Here is a 17,731-nt window from a genome sequence, read left to right on the forward strand (position 1 = left end):
TCCTTTCTGCCCAGGAGGATACACAGAGTACAAAGGGAGGAGGGAGTTAATTAATTGTCCTTCAGATAACACAGAAGTTAAAAGGGTCTTTGCTCAAGAGACTCTGGCTTGGCCTTTTCGGAGGGGCGTAAAGTGGAAGGATATTTCCTTAGTGCAGAGACAAGGCACTGCAAGCCTTGTGCCCAATGGAAAAAATGGGAAGGGAAAAGTGGAATTTTAAAGCGACAAGGAAAAGCAGGGAGATCCTAGGGACAGGAAGAGACTAGTCAAGTCAGGATTCCCCAAGCCTGGGACAAAAGAGGATCCCTGGCTAAGGGCAGAAACCAGCAAGTTTCTGAGCCTTGCAAGCACTCACACGTCTGTCATTTGCAGATTGTTTCCCAGTAGATATGCCTGGCAATACTTCTCAAACAAGAGTAAACATAGGTCAATTGGGATTTTCCCCCTGTCCATTCCTGCTCCTCCCAGATCTGATGCACTAAAATAGCACAGAGCTGTACTTTCATTTTCCCTGACTTGGTAGCCTGCCAACATACAGCCCGTTCCTTTTATGGCAGCAAGTTTATAACTGCAGTGGTCATAAACTATTCTTAAACGGGTGTTTTCTGAGAATCACAATCCTTTCAACATCTTGAAAAATATCTGATCTTTTTCATTCCAGGCAGTTCTCTCCAGCACAGTGGTACAGATTTAATTGCTTCTGTTGCTCAGATGATGACATACAAGTGTTCTGGAAATAACCTTTTAATTTAACAATTCCTATTGGCAAGCCCAAAAGCTTTTTGCATTGCTCACCAATAAAGAATTCATTTTCAGTACTAAAAGAAAAAACAAAGTTTAAAAACTTCTGGGTTACTGCTGCGGGCAGAGCTACCCAAGGGGTACTCCACCGCTGAAGACACGATACTTATTTTTACTGTCAGGTCAATTTGAGTAGGTACGCTCTGCCTCTCCACCAGCGTTCGCCTCGTTAAGCTTACTAAAACAGCAGAGCTAACAAGCTTTCTATTTTCTATTTTTAATTCATTTAAACATTCTTTTAAACTTTGCTACACAGTGCTCTATAACTCAGCAAAACTCTTCCTCAGCTTAGAAGGCTTATTTGCCTGGGTAACATACACAATAGATACATGATACGAGCCATCTCTCTTAGGTTGAATCTCATAAAATAAAGCCTCCAGCTGAGAATCGGTGTGACTGAACAGGACTTCCAACCTTAAACATCAAAAAGGCACAGTCTTCTGAAAAGAGCACTGCCTCACTCGTTCCTGACAAGAGACCTGTGGAAACCTGCCCTGCAGCAGTTTGCTGAGTGTGTGGCCCTGCCCTGAAGGGCTGGGGCTGGGCTGTGGTGTGGAAGGTGTGAAGGAAGCTGCCACTCCTGCCTCACAGAGAGGCTGGATGCTGAAACACGGCAGGTGAGTTTAATTTGGTGATCATGTTTTATGAGGGACTGGAAGGAAAAGCAGAAATGACACTTACTATTCCACGGAAGGATACAAGGTTCCTGAACACAACAGAGCGAAAAGCAGTTGTCATTTCAGCAATGGTTTTGGCCTCCAATTTAAGGAGCTCTCAAAGCAAAATCTTTATCTGGGAATAAAGAACCCCAAAGAAACAATGCTGCCTGCCACGGCAGCAAATTACAGCATCCTCAGTGTAGGATCAGATTTCATGGGGTTATTACAGCACATAATAGGAAATCACCAGCAAATAACCAGTAAGTCTACAGTCAGCAGATTTGTAAGATACTTAAAACTCTTTTAATTGAAAACATAGCTGGTGCTAGTATCTACATGTATATGCACAATAATGTGGCCTATAACCACCATGCACCCTACTAGAAAAATCAACTTCTACTGCAAAGGACACACAGTCCCACATTCTACCCAGTAATCATCCTGTGTAATTTCATTCAGTATTCAGTTCTACAGCACAAATAACTTGAAAGCTGAATTATCTTCCTGTACTTTTATAATTTACTACACAAGAAAACAGAATTTTTAGATCAGACTGTGAACCAGACTTGAGTATCATCTCATGTTTTGTAAAAAAACTTATGAGTAAAGCATGGGATTTATAAAATTTAATTATGGTCTCTCTGTTTGCTAGCTTAACTGCATTTCACACCAATCCAAGTTGGTTGTTTCTTTTGTTTTATCATCCCATCTACTAGAAAACACTTCAAGTTAAAGACATCACAGCTACCAATCTCTCCCCAGCAGTCTCCCTTACATGGAAATTTTCTATGTGGCTTTCTCTAAAACCCAATACCACTCACCACCACAGAGAGGAGCCATCTCCCTTTCATAAAATGAGATATTAGACAGCCTCATCCTTCAAATAACATCAACAGCACACAGAAGTCTCTGCGTATGTCAACAGAATAAAAGCACTCTTTTAAAACGTACCTTTGATCACATAGATTGTGTCATGATAGTATGTAGAGCAGCCTTATTAATATACAAGAAAACCTCAGCCTTTTATCCAAAAATAGCTTTTTAAAAAATGAAGCATGAAGAAATTCTAATACTGCAGAAAAAAAAAAACCCACAAACATAAAAGAATGGCTCACACACTGTAATAGTAACATCAACCATCCAAAAAACAAAGAACCTTTAAACAGTTGAAAAAAATAATTCAATCTAATCCATAACAAAATAAAATTCCATCAAGTAAAAGAGAAACTCCTAAGTCTTCCCTAAGTCACAGATGTACTTATTAACAGCAGTGAGAAGAAAATACAGCAGGTAAGGAAAGAGTATTTATCTTTATACTTTAAATCTTCTTTGAACTTACAGTACAATCAGATGAGTTAATACTGAATGTCAACAACTGAAAAGTGAAAGAGCAAAGAACACTGTCCTAACAGCAATACATTTGATTCAAATATAAATACTACTTGATTTTAAACCACTGCCCTAGATTAATTTAACAAATACTTTTAGTTAAAATTTCTGTAATGATACTTTCTTGAAGCAAATCTCCACTTGGTGAGGCTATCATTAAATACGTTGATTAGAAGAAAATATATAACTTTACACAAAATTTTCTACCACTATTAAATAACTAGGATTATATGTACATCTACTGGTGTTTATGTAGCTACAGGGATTTATTCAGGAATTTTTTTCCTTCTTACAAAAGAAAACATCCAAAGACAAACTTTTTTTCCAATAAAAAAATTTTACTTGGAATCTGTGTGAGCTGAATTCCAATTTTCATTCTGGTGTGGTTTAAAAACACACAAACACAACACTTTATCCTTTTTTTTAGTGAAATATAATTACACTGGATGTGTGGTACAAGCATCTGCACTTCTAGGCATCCTAAAGCTAGTTTTAAATGCAAGAACAGAAGTAGTATTAATTCTAGTGAAATATATTCCTTTAAAGCCTGCTTTCATTATTTTCCTTCTCCAATTCTTTCTCAAGGGTCCAGAATTTGAAGGTGTCTCTTCCACCTCTTTTATTTGACTGGAAATACTTATTAAATCTTACAGTTTTTTCAGTCCACATTTCCCAACCCTAAATGCATTTGAAATACAGAAAATACTCACCCTGTACCTGCCAGCCAGACTTGCAGCCAACAGTAACCACGCAAAACCTTTCTGCACAGCAGAAAGTACTTACCTTTGAGAAAAAACAGAAACAGTTTCTCCTGCTCTGTTAGAATAAGCATATAGCAGGGTTAGTACTGGAGTTATCTCCAGGGTCAGACCCTCCAGCCTGGCCTCTGACCCACCTACAGGCAGGGGCATTGCTGCCCACCTGCTGATGCCAGAGCCAGCAGCAGCCCCCAGCCCTGCATGAAGCCCCCTCAGCCTCACACCCCAGGACTGACAGATGGATGCCCTGCATGGAACCTCCCAGCCTCACACACCCAGGACTGACAGATGCCCTGCATGGAACCCCCCAGCCTCACACCCCAGGACTGACAGATGCACTGCATGGAGCCCACCCAGCCACACACTGCAGGGCCGGCAGCAGTCCCAGCCCCAAATGGAGCTCCCCCAGCCACACACCCCAAGGCCAATAGCAGCTTCCAGCCCCACACAGAGCCTCCCAAGCCCCACACCCCAGGGCTACCCATGCCCACCATCCTGGCTCACAGGACTGGGACACCTCTTAGTTCAGCTCTTCTAGTCTGGAGGGTCATGGAGGGAACTATGCAACCACCAAGTTCATTCTCCTCTTCCATCAGCCTTTTGCTAGTCTCAAGGCTTTGTAGTTCAGCTCCCATTCCAAGATAAATTTGGATGTTTTATTTGCATAATTTGTTCTTTAAAGTGACATCTGTTCCACTTCCTTCTGCAGAGCCAGCAGCAAAGCACTCACAGGCAGCCCCCTCCTGCTGTCAGGAACCTCATCAAGCCTTGCCCCAAAATGCAGTTTGTCTCTGTCCTACTTGGGTTTGCACTCCAAAAAATGAAATGCTACAATTAAAACATCAGGAGTCCCCCTTTCACCTCTTGGTCCTAACATCTTACACCACTCTCACTGACACATCAGAAATTCCCCAGCAGTTCCCCAGCCATGCCCTGACGGCATCCATGGTCCCCAGCACAGGACCATTCTCCTCCCATGGTTCACTTCTGCACATCTTGGTGCTGAGAGTGCAAGACTCCAGCACCCCTTATCACACTAAAATGACAAAGGACATAACAGCTCTATGTCCACCTTAAGGTTTTTTGAATAATTGTTAGCATTCTGATACATTTGTTCTGTATGTTATTTTCATAGCATGAGTATATATGTACAGAAAGACTCTCATTCACATTTATATTTGTACCTAAACAGGTATTCACAGGTAGAACTTCTCTGTATGTTTGGAAGTTTTATGTAGTTGCTAGGCAAAACAAGTAAGAAAATTAATAAACCAGAAGTTGCACTCTGTTTAGCCCATCTGCAAATTTTGCTATTTGTAACCCAGGACAAAGAAAGCAACACACATAACAGATTATCTGGTTGGAAATAGGTTGCCTGCCCAGATGACTTTCCACGACAGTACATTTGAGGGATTTTTTTTAAGAAACAGAGGTATCTGAAGTAGTTGCAGTGACTAATTTCAAGCCATTGAAATCTGTTGCACAGACCTTCCTCTGCACACAAATTGTTGGTGGAGCGTGACACTCACTTGTATCTGTAATGAACCATCTTGTAAATGAAGCCGCTTTTTTGTTGTTGTTGCTTGGGAGACAGCTTTATAAAAAATCTGTGCTTTAGCCAGATAAATATGAGACTGACTACCATAAATCAGGCACACTAATGTTGAATCACTGTATTTCTGGATGACGGACCTATCTTGTCTGCAACCTTTGCCTGAGGTTGCTCTTCCTCTTCTGACAGCTTAGGAAATTTTCCCTATGGTGTCTGAGAAACAAACTGGGGTGATTGTTCAGAAAAAAGTAAGAACCTTGAAAGATTCTTGAAAGGCTTTTGTCTTTCCCAAAGCTCAGGAGTAAGACAGCAATGTCCATTTTTACAAAAAGATTAAAAAGCGACTGGTGAACTACAAGGCCATAAGCTTACTTTCAACACCCTAAAAGCTTTTGAAACAAATTTATAAATAATCCATAAATAGGCAACTGAAAACTAGAAAGCAATAAGCCCCCAAGACACACCTGCCAAAATCGAATCCCATCAACCAATGTACTTTTCCTTCTTTCCTTCTGTTCTACAGACAGGAAGGAAAACAGTAAATCCAACAGATCTCAAATATAAAATACTTCTTGAGGGAGCAAATTGGGATCAAAGTTCCATAACGTGGGTGCAGAGCTTCTTGAAAAAATACATTAATTCAGTACTTCTCTTATTGACTAGGGTAAAACCTGAGCAAATATTCTTTCTAAAACTGCAGACACCCGCCAGCAAGGAGTATGAAGCATTCTAAAAGGGCTGAGCAGAACTCAAGATAGCCATAACGAATCGGAGAAATGGTAAAAAATTAGTAACATTTTTGAGTGGCTCAGAAAACCAAATCCACACCAAAAAATGTTAAGAACTTGGTTTGTTTAGTCTACCAGAGTGACTGTGGAGATGGGATAATTCTCTGAAAACCTGCATCATGTCTTAAATAGCATTACATCACTCAGCTATTGCACTGTCTATATTAATGTCAATGTTGTTACTTAACTGTCATCCGATAAAAATGTACTACTATGTACTTAACATGTAACAAAGCCACAGACCCAGCTTGTTTTCCCCCAGTCAGCTACTGTATTTCACATTTGAAAGGCCATCACAGGCAGAGCCTTAGGGTCTGGCTAAGTATCTACTGTACTCCTTCCCAGCATGGTTCAACAAGCTCTAAAATACTTTTGTGCAATCCTGCACCTCTCTCAAGTTCAGATGCAAGAAGTAAAGCTGCCTTGTGGTTCTGGATGAGGGATGCCAGGTTCCGCAGAAGATTAGAAACCAGCAGCATCTGGTGGGTCCCTTCCCGAGGGAGCCACTAATTTGCTACACAAGTCAGAGGGGATCCTGTCCCTTACACGTATTTGCTTTTTAAGTAAAAGATCAAGCACACATAAGAAGTATGTACACAAACAATTTGGTTTCTCTTATGGAAAGAGATGTTTAAAAGTGTGCTGTCTGCACAGAGTATTTTTCCACTGTACATACAAAAGACATAATAAAACCCTGATTTTAATACTGGAAAAAAAACCAAAACATGAAGATAGAGTCTAAAAGTACAGCTCCCACAGCAAGCAACTAAATAGTAAGGCTTTGACCAGCTGGGCTGATTTCTTTCTTTTGAAGCCATTTGAAAGCAGAGATGATAAAGCCACATAAACCCCAAATCATTTTGTTTGTGGAGTTTCTGAATTTGCATCTCAGGGCTCTAACTTCACAAAGTTGGCTGATCCACCTCAACCTCACTGCTTCCTGAGCTGGCAGCCTGTGCATCTGTTCCAGTCTTATTCCCTGGTCTCCCTCAAACGCATGTGATGACTACTGACAGTGCCATTGGTGTGAAGGAGGAGACACCTCACCAATCTCATCTGCAAGCCTTCGTTTCAGCATCATTAAGACTGCATCAGTGGGATCACTCACTAGTACAATTCTGACCTGTACAGGGTGTAAGCAGTGACTGCTCATCATCAGGACACATAAGGAGGGATCTGCATTAGCTTTACGCTTAATATCAAGCTTCCTCCCAGCAGCAGGATGGTGACAATCTGATCCAGGTGCCAAAGCCTGCTCGCAGAAAGCTAACTATTTTTCTTAGCCAATTTGAACAAGTACAGTAGGGTTCTATCAAACCAACGCCTGCCCTTGAAACAGACGCAGGAAACCCAAGGCCAGGCTCACTGTGCTGTCAAACACTTGCTGCACGAACTGAAAGGGACGGGACACCCACGCGGCTCTCACCCCAGCCAACCCACCGCACGGCTCCTCGAAGCGGTGAAAACCACCTGCGCTCTGTGCGTGCAGCCAGAGGCACGGCCTCGTCTCAGGGCTCCCCCGGGAACCACGCAGCGGGGAACAGGCTGGAGCAAGAACAGGGCATCCCCTCAGCCAGACTGAACGCTGCCTGGGCGGTTTGCTTTTGGCGACAACAGGCACAGATCACTTCCCCAGGAAGCTGCTAAGGTTCCTTGTGTTGAGTTGTTTTTTTTTTTTTTCATTTTCATTGTGTGACCAGAGTGAAAGCAGTGGCATTTGGCAGCTACTTTCCATCAGCGTTATTGTTATTCCCTGATAGCAGGGATTTGTTTCCCGTCAGGTGAAATGCAAAGGCGTTGTCCCTGTTTGTAAGAACATAAAGTTAGAGAGGCCTCCAGGGAAACACTTTGAAATGCCACACACAACATTACTCTTAAGATTTCTTGGATGTGGTAACACTTCCCAATAAAACAATGCGTTAGCACACTATGTATGTTTTGCTAAGCTGCTGCCCACATTTCAAAGAAAACATTAATCACGATGTTCAGATGCTACTGAAAGGAAAGGGCAAACTGGGGAGGGAGCTCTGCAGAATACCTGTCCTTAGATTTTGTGCAACACTCAAAAGCTGAACCATGTTTAAATGCAAGACTTATTTGAAAGATCATTTCCGCTGCTTGCCCTAAATAAAGAAGTACTTATTATATTAATCATATTATAAAACAATGCTAAACTATAATTTAAGTCTCTGAAGACAGATAAATCGTGTTAGCACCTTATAAGTTTAAGCACTGTTTTTGCCTGTTTTGGGCTAGTGTTGTTCAATTCCTCAGATCTTAAGGTCCTTACTGAGAAAAGCCTCTTTACTTCCAGTACCAGTGGCTAGATTGTGTGGTTTTCAGATAATGCTATTGGAACTGAGGTTGCAAAATGAGAATCAGAAGGATGGAGATAAGTAGATAAATTAAAATTTCCCATTACCTCACCATAAATGGGGTTCCCAAAGAATTCTTCCACCCTATTTTCAGACAAAACATAAGGATCAGCATCTTCACAGATTAAGATCACAACAACCCTCCTTAAAACCCAGAATGATATTCTTCATCCTCTGGCAGGAGTTAATGATGCAATATATGCTCCTTTCCTTTTATTAGGTGGCTGGTTAGAAATCACTATTAAAACACTGCTAGTTGGTTATACATTCACAAATTTCCACACAGGAGGACCTAAATCTTTAGTGTTGTGCTTTTTCTTGTAGCTAGTACATACTAATAGTTTACTGAGAACCTAAGATCCTTCTGAGGCAAATGAAGTAGCCAAAAATATAATACAATCCTACAGAACCGAAAAGAGTGAGGGGATGGAAAGTTAATCTGCAGCCACTTCTTACCCTATGAAATACAAAAAAACCCACACACACACAAAAAAAAAAAACACAAAAAAAAAGTCCCAAAAGCTGGCAGGTTTTTTTGTTACATTTTGAAGACCTCCAGCTCGTGTAGAAAAGTAGCTTCTAAATAACTCCATGTATGGACACATTTATTCCAGAGCAAGAAACACCCTAATTCCATCTAACCTTGGAGTCTGTTCCAAAATAAGCACACCAACTTCAGAGTTACTCAGGAAAAGCTAAAATCCATACCTAAGTTTATTCTACATTAATTTCTAAACACATAATCATAAATACACCAAAAATTGAAGAGTCCTTTTTTCAGGGGGGCTTTTGACTAAAGGAACCTTTGAACAAATCAAGACCAGATCAAGCTATAATTAGGCTGATAGTTTATCCCACTTTCCCATCAGCTAAAACCTCCACAGCTTAAGTTCATAGCTTCAGTGCTGCTGAAACGGCAGCTTTTAATGAGAGGAAAAAAAAAGAGGAAGAAAGGAGAAAAGAGGTTCATATTCCCTACCTATGATTGTCACGATGTTTCATGTAGCTTAAGTATTGCTGTGTAATGAGGACACAGTGACTTGAATTATGCAGCTCAACAGAACTGTCTCAAAATTGGATGGCTTTACTGCATCGCTGGCTTGTACTGATGCCAGTCAGACGAAGACAGGCAGACTTCTTAACCTTCTGGCTGAGAAGATTAAATCCTTAACAGAGCCATCTCTTCTCTCCCCGTTCTCCCTTCTATTCCCCTGTCTTTTAAAATAAATAACAAAGGAGCCTTTAAGAATCCAACTAACAGGGAAATTTAATTTCCTAGAGTTTCTAATGTAGTAAATATGCTGAACCTCTAAAGATAATAGAAACAAGTATTACCTTACAAAGCTTACAAAACCGGAGTAGGTAAACAAGATCCTCCCATACCTTCATAAATATCAGGGCAAAGGACCAAATATCTTCCTCATGTGCAAGTTCCCCTTGCTCAACAGCTGTAAGAAATTCTTATGATACATACAAACATAAAAATTTATATTAGCCAAATCCCCATGAAAGCAAATAACCACCTCCACTTGGAAAAATAAGCAAGGTCATTCAGTCAAAGATTTTATTTTTGTCTAGGATCAACTGCTTTATATGGCTTTGCTACCGAAGATAGAAACATTACCCCATATACAAAGGCACTATTTTTAAAGGCTGTGTTTTGGGGGGGAAAATAGAATTATTTTTCCCTCCTAAAAGATCTTTTCAAGTGTGGATTATAAAGATCCAAGGAATGTCAGACAGGAAAAGGACCAAGCAACCACATTCTGGACTGAACTATATATGGCTTAACTCCACTAACTTTAGTGGTTTTGAGAAATCAATGCAGGACATTATTTAAAAAAAAAAAAGTTATTTTCATCTCAGAATTCCAGGATTATTTAGTAACTCTGGTTGAACTATTTACCATATTTAATTCCCCACATAAATTTTAGAAGACAATTAAGAAACACTATTCTATAATAAGCCACTTCTACACAAGGCAGGCGTTTCTTTTAGAAACTATGAGCAAATGTCTGATTAAGACGACAAGCCACATGGAAACTACTTCCAGAATCAGACTTAAAGGGCACAGTTACCAACCAAATTTGGCAGACAAGGAATCGTGACGAACTGCAAAAGCATGCAGCAGTACAATAAAAAGTTGGGAATCGTAAGCAAATGGCAAATGGCAAGCACTCGGGTCAGTTCAGTGAGGATAAGAGCATAAACAGGACAAATTCTAAACATTAAATACTGGACTCAGAGGAATGGCACAGTGCCACAGTGGGAGTGGAGCTGACTCTTCCATTTACAGACCAGTGGCCACAAACAAGCCATATGGGTAAGGCAAAGTATCTGCCTACGGCAGACAATCTCATTCTGACATCCGTCTTTCGAGAGGGATGTTTCAGAACCATTTTCATAGTAACAACAGGAAGCTTAAAAGAGAAAAAACTAAAAGCACACCTATGATGTAAGGCTCTATACTTTCCTAACAGCTGTGTTTAAGGGCTGTGCTCTTGCAGAGACCTGATGTTTATCACTACAGAACAGCAGGCATCTGGCCTCATCTCTAGAGATGCATCGTTAGATTTTAATATATGGTTAGCCCTATTTAAGATCACTGCACCTCCTGAGTCTTTATGCTAAGGGACAACGACTGGAATTTCAGCTCAAGCACCAAAGCCGGCATTTATAGCAAATTTGTCAAGTATTACAGGAAGCTGGATTGAGTCTCATTCCTATTTTCAATAAGACGCACCAAGTACAGTTACATTAACTTGGAAAGGGAACAGTAAGAAATGAATTACACACTCTTCTCTGCATTGACTAAGTTTGTCAGCAGTGTAACACAAAACAAACCCGGCAAGCGAGCGCACTGAGCTCCCTTAGAACATTCTGAAAGCACATGTGAAGTTTAAGCTACTTTTTTGACCAACAAAGCACAATTCACCGAGCAGGCAACAGCAGCAGAGCCGAACTGATCACGCACTCGCTCGATCGCAGTTCCACCGAGCCAACGACTTTGCTGTACATCCCAGAAACTATTTACCTCCTCCCTGAGTCAGAAGCAGCAGCTACAACCGGGCACACCGGGTGCGCGGGCTCTGCGCGCCCTGCCCGCGGGCTCGGGCGCTGCGGCGCCCGCAGGGACGGGATGGAGGGAGGGCAAACCCTGTCAGGGCCCCGCTCCGTGGCAGGAGGCTCAACCCCAGCCCCCCGCTCCCCGCCGCAGGGCGGGGGGGTTCCCCTCAGCGGGGCCCCGCTCCCCGCCCGCCCCCGCCGCAGCCCCGGCAGGTGCGGCCCGGCCCCCCGCGCCGCCGGGGCCGCTCCTCCCCCGGCCCGCACCGCAGCCCCCGGCGCGGCGGCAGGGAGCCGGCGGGGCGGCGGAGGGCCGGCAGCTCGTTCCCAGGCTGCTCATACCTGCGGCTCCCGCGGCGGCCGCCAGCGCCAGGCAGAGCGCGGAGAGGAGCGGGGCCGGCGGCGGCGCAGCGCGCATCAGGAGCGGGGCCCGCGGGAGGGAGCGAGCGAGCGGCCCCCCCGGGATGGCAGGGACGGGCCCGCCGCCCGGGGAGCATGACGGGAAATTCCTGGGCACCGGCGGCCAACGCCAAATATGAGCATGGAGCGGCGGAGACACCCGCCCGGCCCGGCCCCCGCCCCGGCCCGCCGCGCAGGGCGCCCGCCGCTCACCGGCCTGCGGGTGCCGGCTGCGCTGCGGCACGGCCGGCCGGGCGGCTGCTCCCTTCTTCCCCTTCCCAAGTGGTTTTCCTGCCGTTCCGAAGGGGGCGGGGCGGGCGCGCCGGGCCCGGAGCCACCCGAGCAGCGCCCGCTGGGCCCGGCGGGGTCCGCGGGCTGCGGGACGGAACAGGAGTGCAGCCACGTTCTCCCTCCTCCGCTTCCCCGGCCCCGAGGAAGAACTCAAAGCGAGCTGGGCAACACTCACAGTAACAAATCCTAACACACATTAACAGCTGAGGGGCTGTGAATTCATCGCCCCCTCGGCCCCCAGGTGGAAGAAGTATTTGAGGCAAAGAGACATTCAAATATCTAGAAGGTGAGACACATATAAAAACCCCTAGTAAACCTTTAATTGGAAGTTGTTTTGGTTTTGTTTGTTTGTTTGTTTTTACAGGACAGGGTGACAAATTACAGCAAACATCTGATTTTTCTCAAATGTTCAGATACTATACACATTCCCATCTGTCTGGCAGGAAGGGATATTGGTCAACTTAACAGTTTAAGGTAAAATAAGCTGCATAATAGTACATATTACAATAATAAAATGTACAGTGTTTACAAGAAATATATTTTAGAAGCAAGATAGATGCATTTGCATCGAGGCGACCTTTTAAAATGCCACAACTATTTTTACATTCACTCTTGCAACAGGTCACAAGATGGGGTCACTAAGGTCAGGTTAACAAATCACTATGATGCACATCAAATACAACAAAATTAGTTTATATACATATATATAATACATATACATATATATTATACATATACATATATGTATATAGTAAAACTCATCAAAATCTACCAGACCTGGCACAATCCACTTACCCGTCAAAAATATGTACTTGTCCTTGGTAAGTAGAATTCTGCATGGCTGATTATATATTATATATACTCATTCATTAGCATCTGAGACATAAAACTGAGGATTTAAAATTTTTCGGTTAACAAACTCTCCAATAATAAACATGGTGCCCACAAAAGCACAAAGGTAAGGCACAATAGGATTTTCTGTTGCAGAATAGTGTGCATCATGTTTACTTAACCATAAGAAAAACGTGCATTATTTGTGCAAGTTCATGCTGCAAATCCATTGTATCTACAAAGTAAAGTGAGTTTCAGTAAAATCTGTGGGACTGGTGTCCTTCCAGCCTCACCTCCTACTGACTGTTCCACTGGAGGGTTGATAAAATTCTTGTAGGAGTGGGGATTAGTAAAGCCAATAACCTTAGATTTGCAACTAAGCTTCTCAGCAACAATTTTGTACTTCTAGGTAAGTGTTAGTAAATTTACAAGCTCGAAATGACAAGGTTTAACTGTCAGCTGTACTCCTAGTTCCCATCAGCCAAAATTGTTGCAAGGAAGTATGTACCTTTAAAAAATGTTGACACGTTAACTGGTTCATTAAAACCAGCTACAGTGTACTGGGAAAGTCACTTAATCCCAATGGTATTTTGTCACAGCCCTGGTAATTGTAATAATAAATACAGCTTTTCACAAAATATTTTTCCAGTATCTGCCAATTGCTTCTTTATTGCTCACAAATTTGAATTAATTACAATTGGTATCAGACCTTTCACACAAAATCAGTCAGGTATTTTAATATAAAACCTATAAAAGATATTTAACCTGGATCTAACACTTTAAAGGTATTTGGCTTTTTACCATGATACAGCCAAAACCATATAAAACATTAGGTTTTGAATAAAATAGGAAGCTTATGCACTGCTTCAATGCAGACATCCTCACAGAAACACAACCATTTTTGCCACCACCAGCGTTTACATTTATATACAAAACCTAACACATCTGCATTCAGTTCATTTTCCCTCACACTTATATGCAGCCACTAATGCCAGATTAACTTTCCCCATACCCTACCTGCAGAAAAAAAAAAGATTGTTATACAGCAACAAAAAACTAATATTGACTGAAAAATAATTTTTTTTAAACTTATTCACCATCAGGAACTGTAGGTTGGTTGTTACAAAATACCCACAAGATTATTTCACAGGAAACTATGGAAATACAGGAAGTCTTCTTTTCTCCATGCTTTTGTATTATCAAAAACACTTCTTGGTGCAAAAATACAGTCACCACATCTGCAAATGTATAATGAATTTGGTATTCCTCATGCAAAACTTAAATACATTGGTTTACTATAGCCCCGGAAAACTTCCTGAAGCAATTTTTTTTTGTCAGCTCAGTATTACTGCCTCATTGCTAAGTCCCTTTGGAAACAAGATTTCTGGAACGTTCAAACTTTTATTTAATTCATTAAAGTATTACATACAAAAAGCACTAAAAAAGGAAGACGGCAGACAAACAGGAAAATTCCTGTTGCAAGTAACAGTCCTAGCAGTTGTAGAAAGTCTTCTCAGGAACTTCCCTGAGAATTAGCTGTGCCTGTGCGAAGACGCAGATGTGACATAGAGTTCATGTGTTTGTTTGATGGCTTCAGTGGAGTGTTGCAGGTAAGAGCCTGGGGAAAACGATGATGATACCGATCTAGTCGCAGGTATTTTACTGTTACCAGCTTTCCTATGAGGCAAAAAAACAGGCAAAGAGAAACCTTCTAGTTCAGAACTACTGCATTTCGCTTCAGCAAGTAACACCCACTACCACGTCCCCGCACTGAAATTAGTTTACCAGGTGATAACTACTAGAACAATCCAGTTTTTGTTACAGTTCTATACTTCAGATATAAAACATTTCACCATTTAAAAGAAAGCAAACAGCACCCATCTTTTGTCATTTCGACCCATGTTTTCTTATAAACCCCCGTTTCTTACCATCAAACCAGGAGCCATGTAATGCCTTGAAAGCCTTTCCAGCATATTCTGGAGAGAGACACTTGACATATACACAACCCTGCATTAAGAAAGAGAGGTTTTTTGGTTTTTTGAAGTCCAACAGACAAGGATAAACCAAGTATGAAATTGTTACTGGAAAGACTCACCTCACGTGAATTTTTGTCAACAGCTATATGAACAATTCCATCATTATCACTGCATTTCTCCAAGATTGCTTCTTGAATTGCTAGATGCCAGTGATCACCTATTTCCCTATGCAAACAATGGAAGATTTAATTAAGCACACCATTTTTTAAACATTCACAACAATTGCATCCTTCCTCACTGAGTCTGGTTTCTCTGTAAGTTGACATCATTTTCCGTTAAATGCCTTTGGGAGAGATTTAGTACTTCAGCTATTGATTTTTCAGCAAATTAGGTCCTATGGTCCACTTTTGCAAATTCAACTCTCAGAATCAAAAAGAATAATCTGTATCTGGGGGGCTTTGTTCTCCCCTTCCAGCAGCCTGCCATCACCTTCCTGTCTAAAACTGCAAGCAAACTCATTCTCTCCAGATTGGCTTGGATGGGCTGGTCTCTGTTCCAAGGAGAAGGCCACTCCTAGGCTGTGGAAGAAGAGCTGGGAAAGACAACAGCAACAAGCCCTTTGCCCCTGGACTGTATCACCTCTACCAGCAGTCACACAAGCAACCTTACACGTCAGGCTTCAGCAGGCTGAAGGAGCTTTTCAGCTATTCACTGTTCATCACTGTAATAGCTATTAACTATCCCAAACAAAGCATCGAATCTCTATGGGATACTGATAGAACACACCAATCTAGATATAGACATAGGAGTCATTAGAATGAGACTCCCATTTTGGGGGCTTTTCATGAAAAACATTTTACTGTCAAGACTAACCAATCTTTTGATACAACATTAGAGAAGACAGAAGTCTATGTATTTTTTTGTGATGATACTGCAGGAACTATATGGTACTAATAAAATCAATCTCAGCAGAGGGAAAACTATTTCAACAGCCTTAATACACCTTTAAGCCAGCATGAATAGTTTTTACACAAAAAACAAGGAACTTTTTCAATAATAGTATCAAAAGTTTTGGGTAGCTTTTTTACAGAATTTTCTCTACACAAGGCAAAAATTGTTGAAATATCTATCTTCTTCCTTATCACGAAAGAAAAAAGGTGTGGAGGGAATGTAATGCACTTGGAAAGATAATTGGTCAGGGAAGTTATTTTAGTCTGTTGAGCAGCACACTAACACAACATTTGAGGGACTCTGGCAACATGGAATGTCAGATTTGTTTCTGTCATTTGACCTCGACTGGTTAGAGGATCAGACTTTACAGTTGATGCCCCTTACACAGGCAGATCATAGATAAAGAACAAAACAAAAGTGGGAGAAGGCCACAAGGATGCCAAGAAGATCCAAATTAAGGTCCTACTGGGAAAAAGACTAGCCTGTGGAGAACACCTACAGTACAAAACCCTGCAAAAGTTAGGAGATGCACCCAACCAAGGTTTGAAGAAAAAACGATGCTTTCTTTTTACTAGATAGCTCAAAATGAAGAGAATTTACAAGTCTCTTCTTTAGCAGTATAAACTACCACATTTTTAAAATAACATGCCATGCTCAGGATGTTAGGGAAATAAAGTAATTCCAAATTTTAAATTCCAGGACCTTTAAAGGTCCCCTCCAACCCAAACTATTCTGTGATTCTATGAAATCTTGACTTCAGTGCATTCCCTTCCAGCCCAGGACTCATGTCCAGATTTTCTTGAGAAGCATGCTGTCGTGAGCAGAAAGCCAGCCACCTTAAGGAGAGCAGATTGTTAAAGAGCAGGCAATAATTCCTTCCCAAATACTGAAGTCACTGCACTACTCCCAGGTGCTCATTTCCTGTTTGCAAATCAATCAAAATGCATTCTCAGTCTAGACTGCTCCTTGTGTTTTGCAGACCTGGGACATGAAACACCATGACTTACCAACTAACTTGCATTTCCCATCATGAAATAGGCTCCCAACAGGAGTGTCTTGCCCTTCCCTTCATTTACCAGCAGTCTTGGCTGACTGGACAGGTACCAGCAGATTGGTAATCAGCCCATGTTATCCCCATATATAAGAAAGGACGGAAGGATGATCCAGGAAATTACAGGCCTGTTGGTCTGATTTCAGTACCAGGGAAGCTGATGGAGCAGATCATCCTGAGTACCATTATGCAGTGCATGCAGAACAACCAGGTGATCAGGCTCAGTAAGCATGGGTTCATGAAGGGCAGGTCCTGTCTGACTAACCTCATCTCCTTCTATGAAAGTGACCTGCTTATTGGATGAGGGAAGGCCTGTGGATGTTGTCTACTTTGACTTTAGCAAGGCCTTTGGCAAGGTGACCCACATCGTTCTCCTAGAGAAGCTGGCTGCTCATGGCTTGGATGTGCACATGCTTTGATGGATACAAAACTGGCTGGACAGCCAGGTCCAAAGAGTTGTGTCCAATGGAGTTAAATCCAGTTGGTGGCTGGTCACAAGTGGTGCTCCCCAGGACTCAGGAGCTGCTCCTGTTTAACATCTTTATTGATGACTTGGATGAGGGGATAGTATGCACCCTCATTAAGCTTGCAGATGACACTAAGTTGGGTGGGAGTGTTGATCTCCTTGAGGGCAGGGAGGCTCTGCAGAGGGATCTGGAAAGGCTTGATCAATGGACCAAGGCCAACTGTACGAGTTTCAAGAAGGCCAAATGTTGGGTCCTGCACTTCGGCCACAACAATTCCCCACAGCACTACAGGCTTGGGAGGAGTGGCTGGAGAGCTGCTCAGCAGAAAGGGACCTGAGGGTGTTGATTGAAAGCCATGTGAACATGAGCCAGCAGTGTGC

General features: G+C 42.3%; 2 protein-coding genes across 4 annotated transcripts in view; both read right to left on the reverse strand.

Moving 5' to 3' along the window:
• MSRB3 (methionine sulfoxide reductase B3) overlaps window positions 1–12,038 on the reverse strand; it is an 80,230-nt gene extending 68,192 nt beyond the window's left edge. The window contains exon 1 of one of the 3 annotated variants that reach the window (XM_051639595.1): window positions 11,998–12,038. Coding sequence is in view for 1 of the 3 variants with exons in the window: in XM_051639606.1 (XP_051495566.1) it covers window positions 9,706–9,711 (6 nt within the window). In the remaining 2 variants the exon portion in view is untranslated. Of the gene's footprint in view, window positions 1–9,705; window positions 9,727–11,727; window positions 11,914–11,997 lie in introns of those variants that run through there. The other 2 variants (XM_051639575.1, XM_051639606.1) reach the window with 2 other exon arrangements.
• Window positions 12,039–12,752: 714 nt separating this feature from the next.
• Window positions 12,753–17,731, reverse strand: part of LEMD3 (LEM domain containing 3) — a 52,080-nt gene continuing 47,101 nt past the window's right edge. Inside the window, exons 11-13 of the mRNA XM_051617114.1 lie at window positions 15,002–15,107; window positions 14,835–14,913; window positions 12,753–14,583 (exon numbers count right to left, since the gene is read on the reverse strand). Coding sequence (XP_051473074.1) covers window positions 14,420–14,583; window positions 14,835–14,913; window positions 15,002–15,107 — 349 coding nt within the window. The 3' untranslated portion in view covers window positions 12,753–14,419. The remainder of the gene's footprint in view (window positions 14,584–14,834; window positions 14,914–15,001; window positions 15,108–17,731) is intronic.

The sequence above is a fragment of the Apus apus genome, chromosome 1 (assembly GCF_020740795.1).
Source record: "Apus apus isolate bApuApu2 chromosome 1, bApuApu2.pri.cur, whole genome shotgun sequence".
Classification (NCBI taxonomy): Eukaryota; Metazoa; Chordata; class Aves; order Apodiformes; family Apodidae; genus Apus; species Apus apus.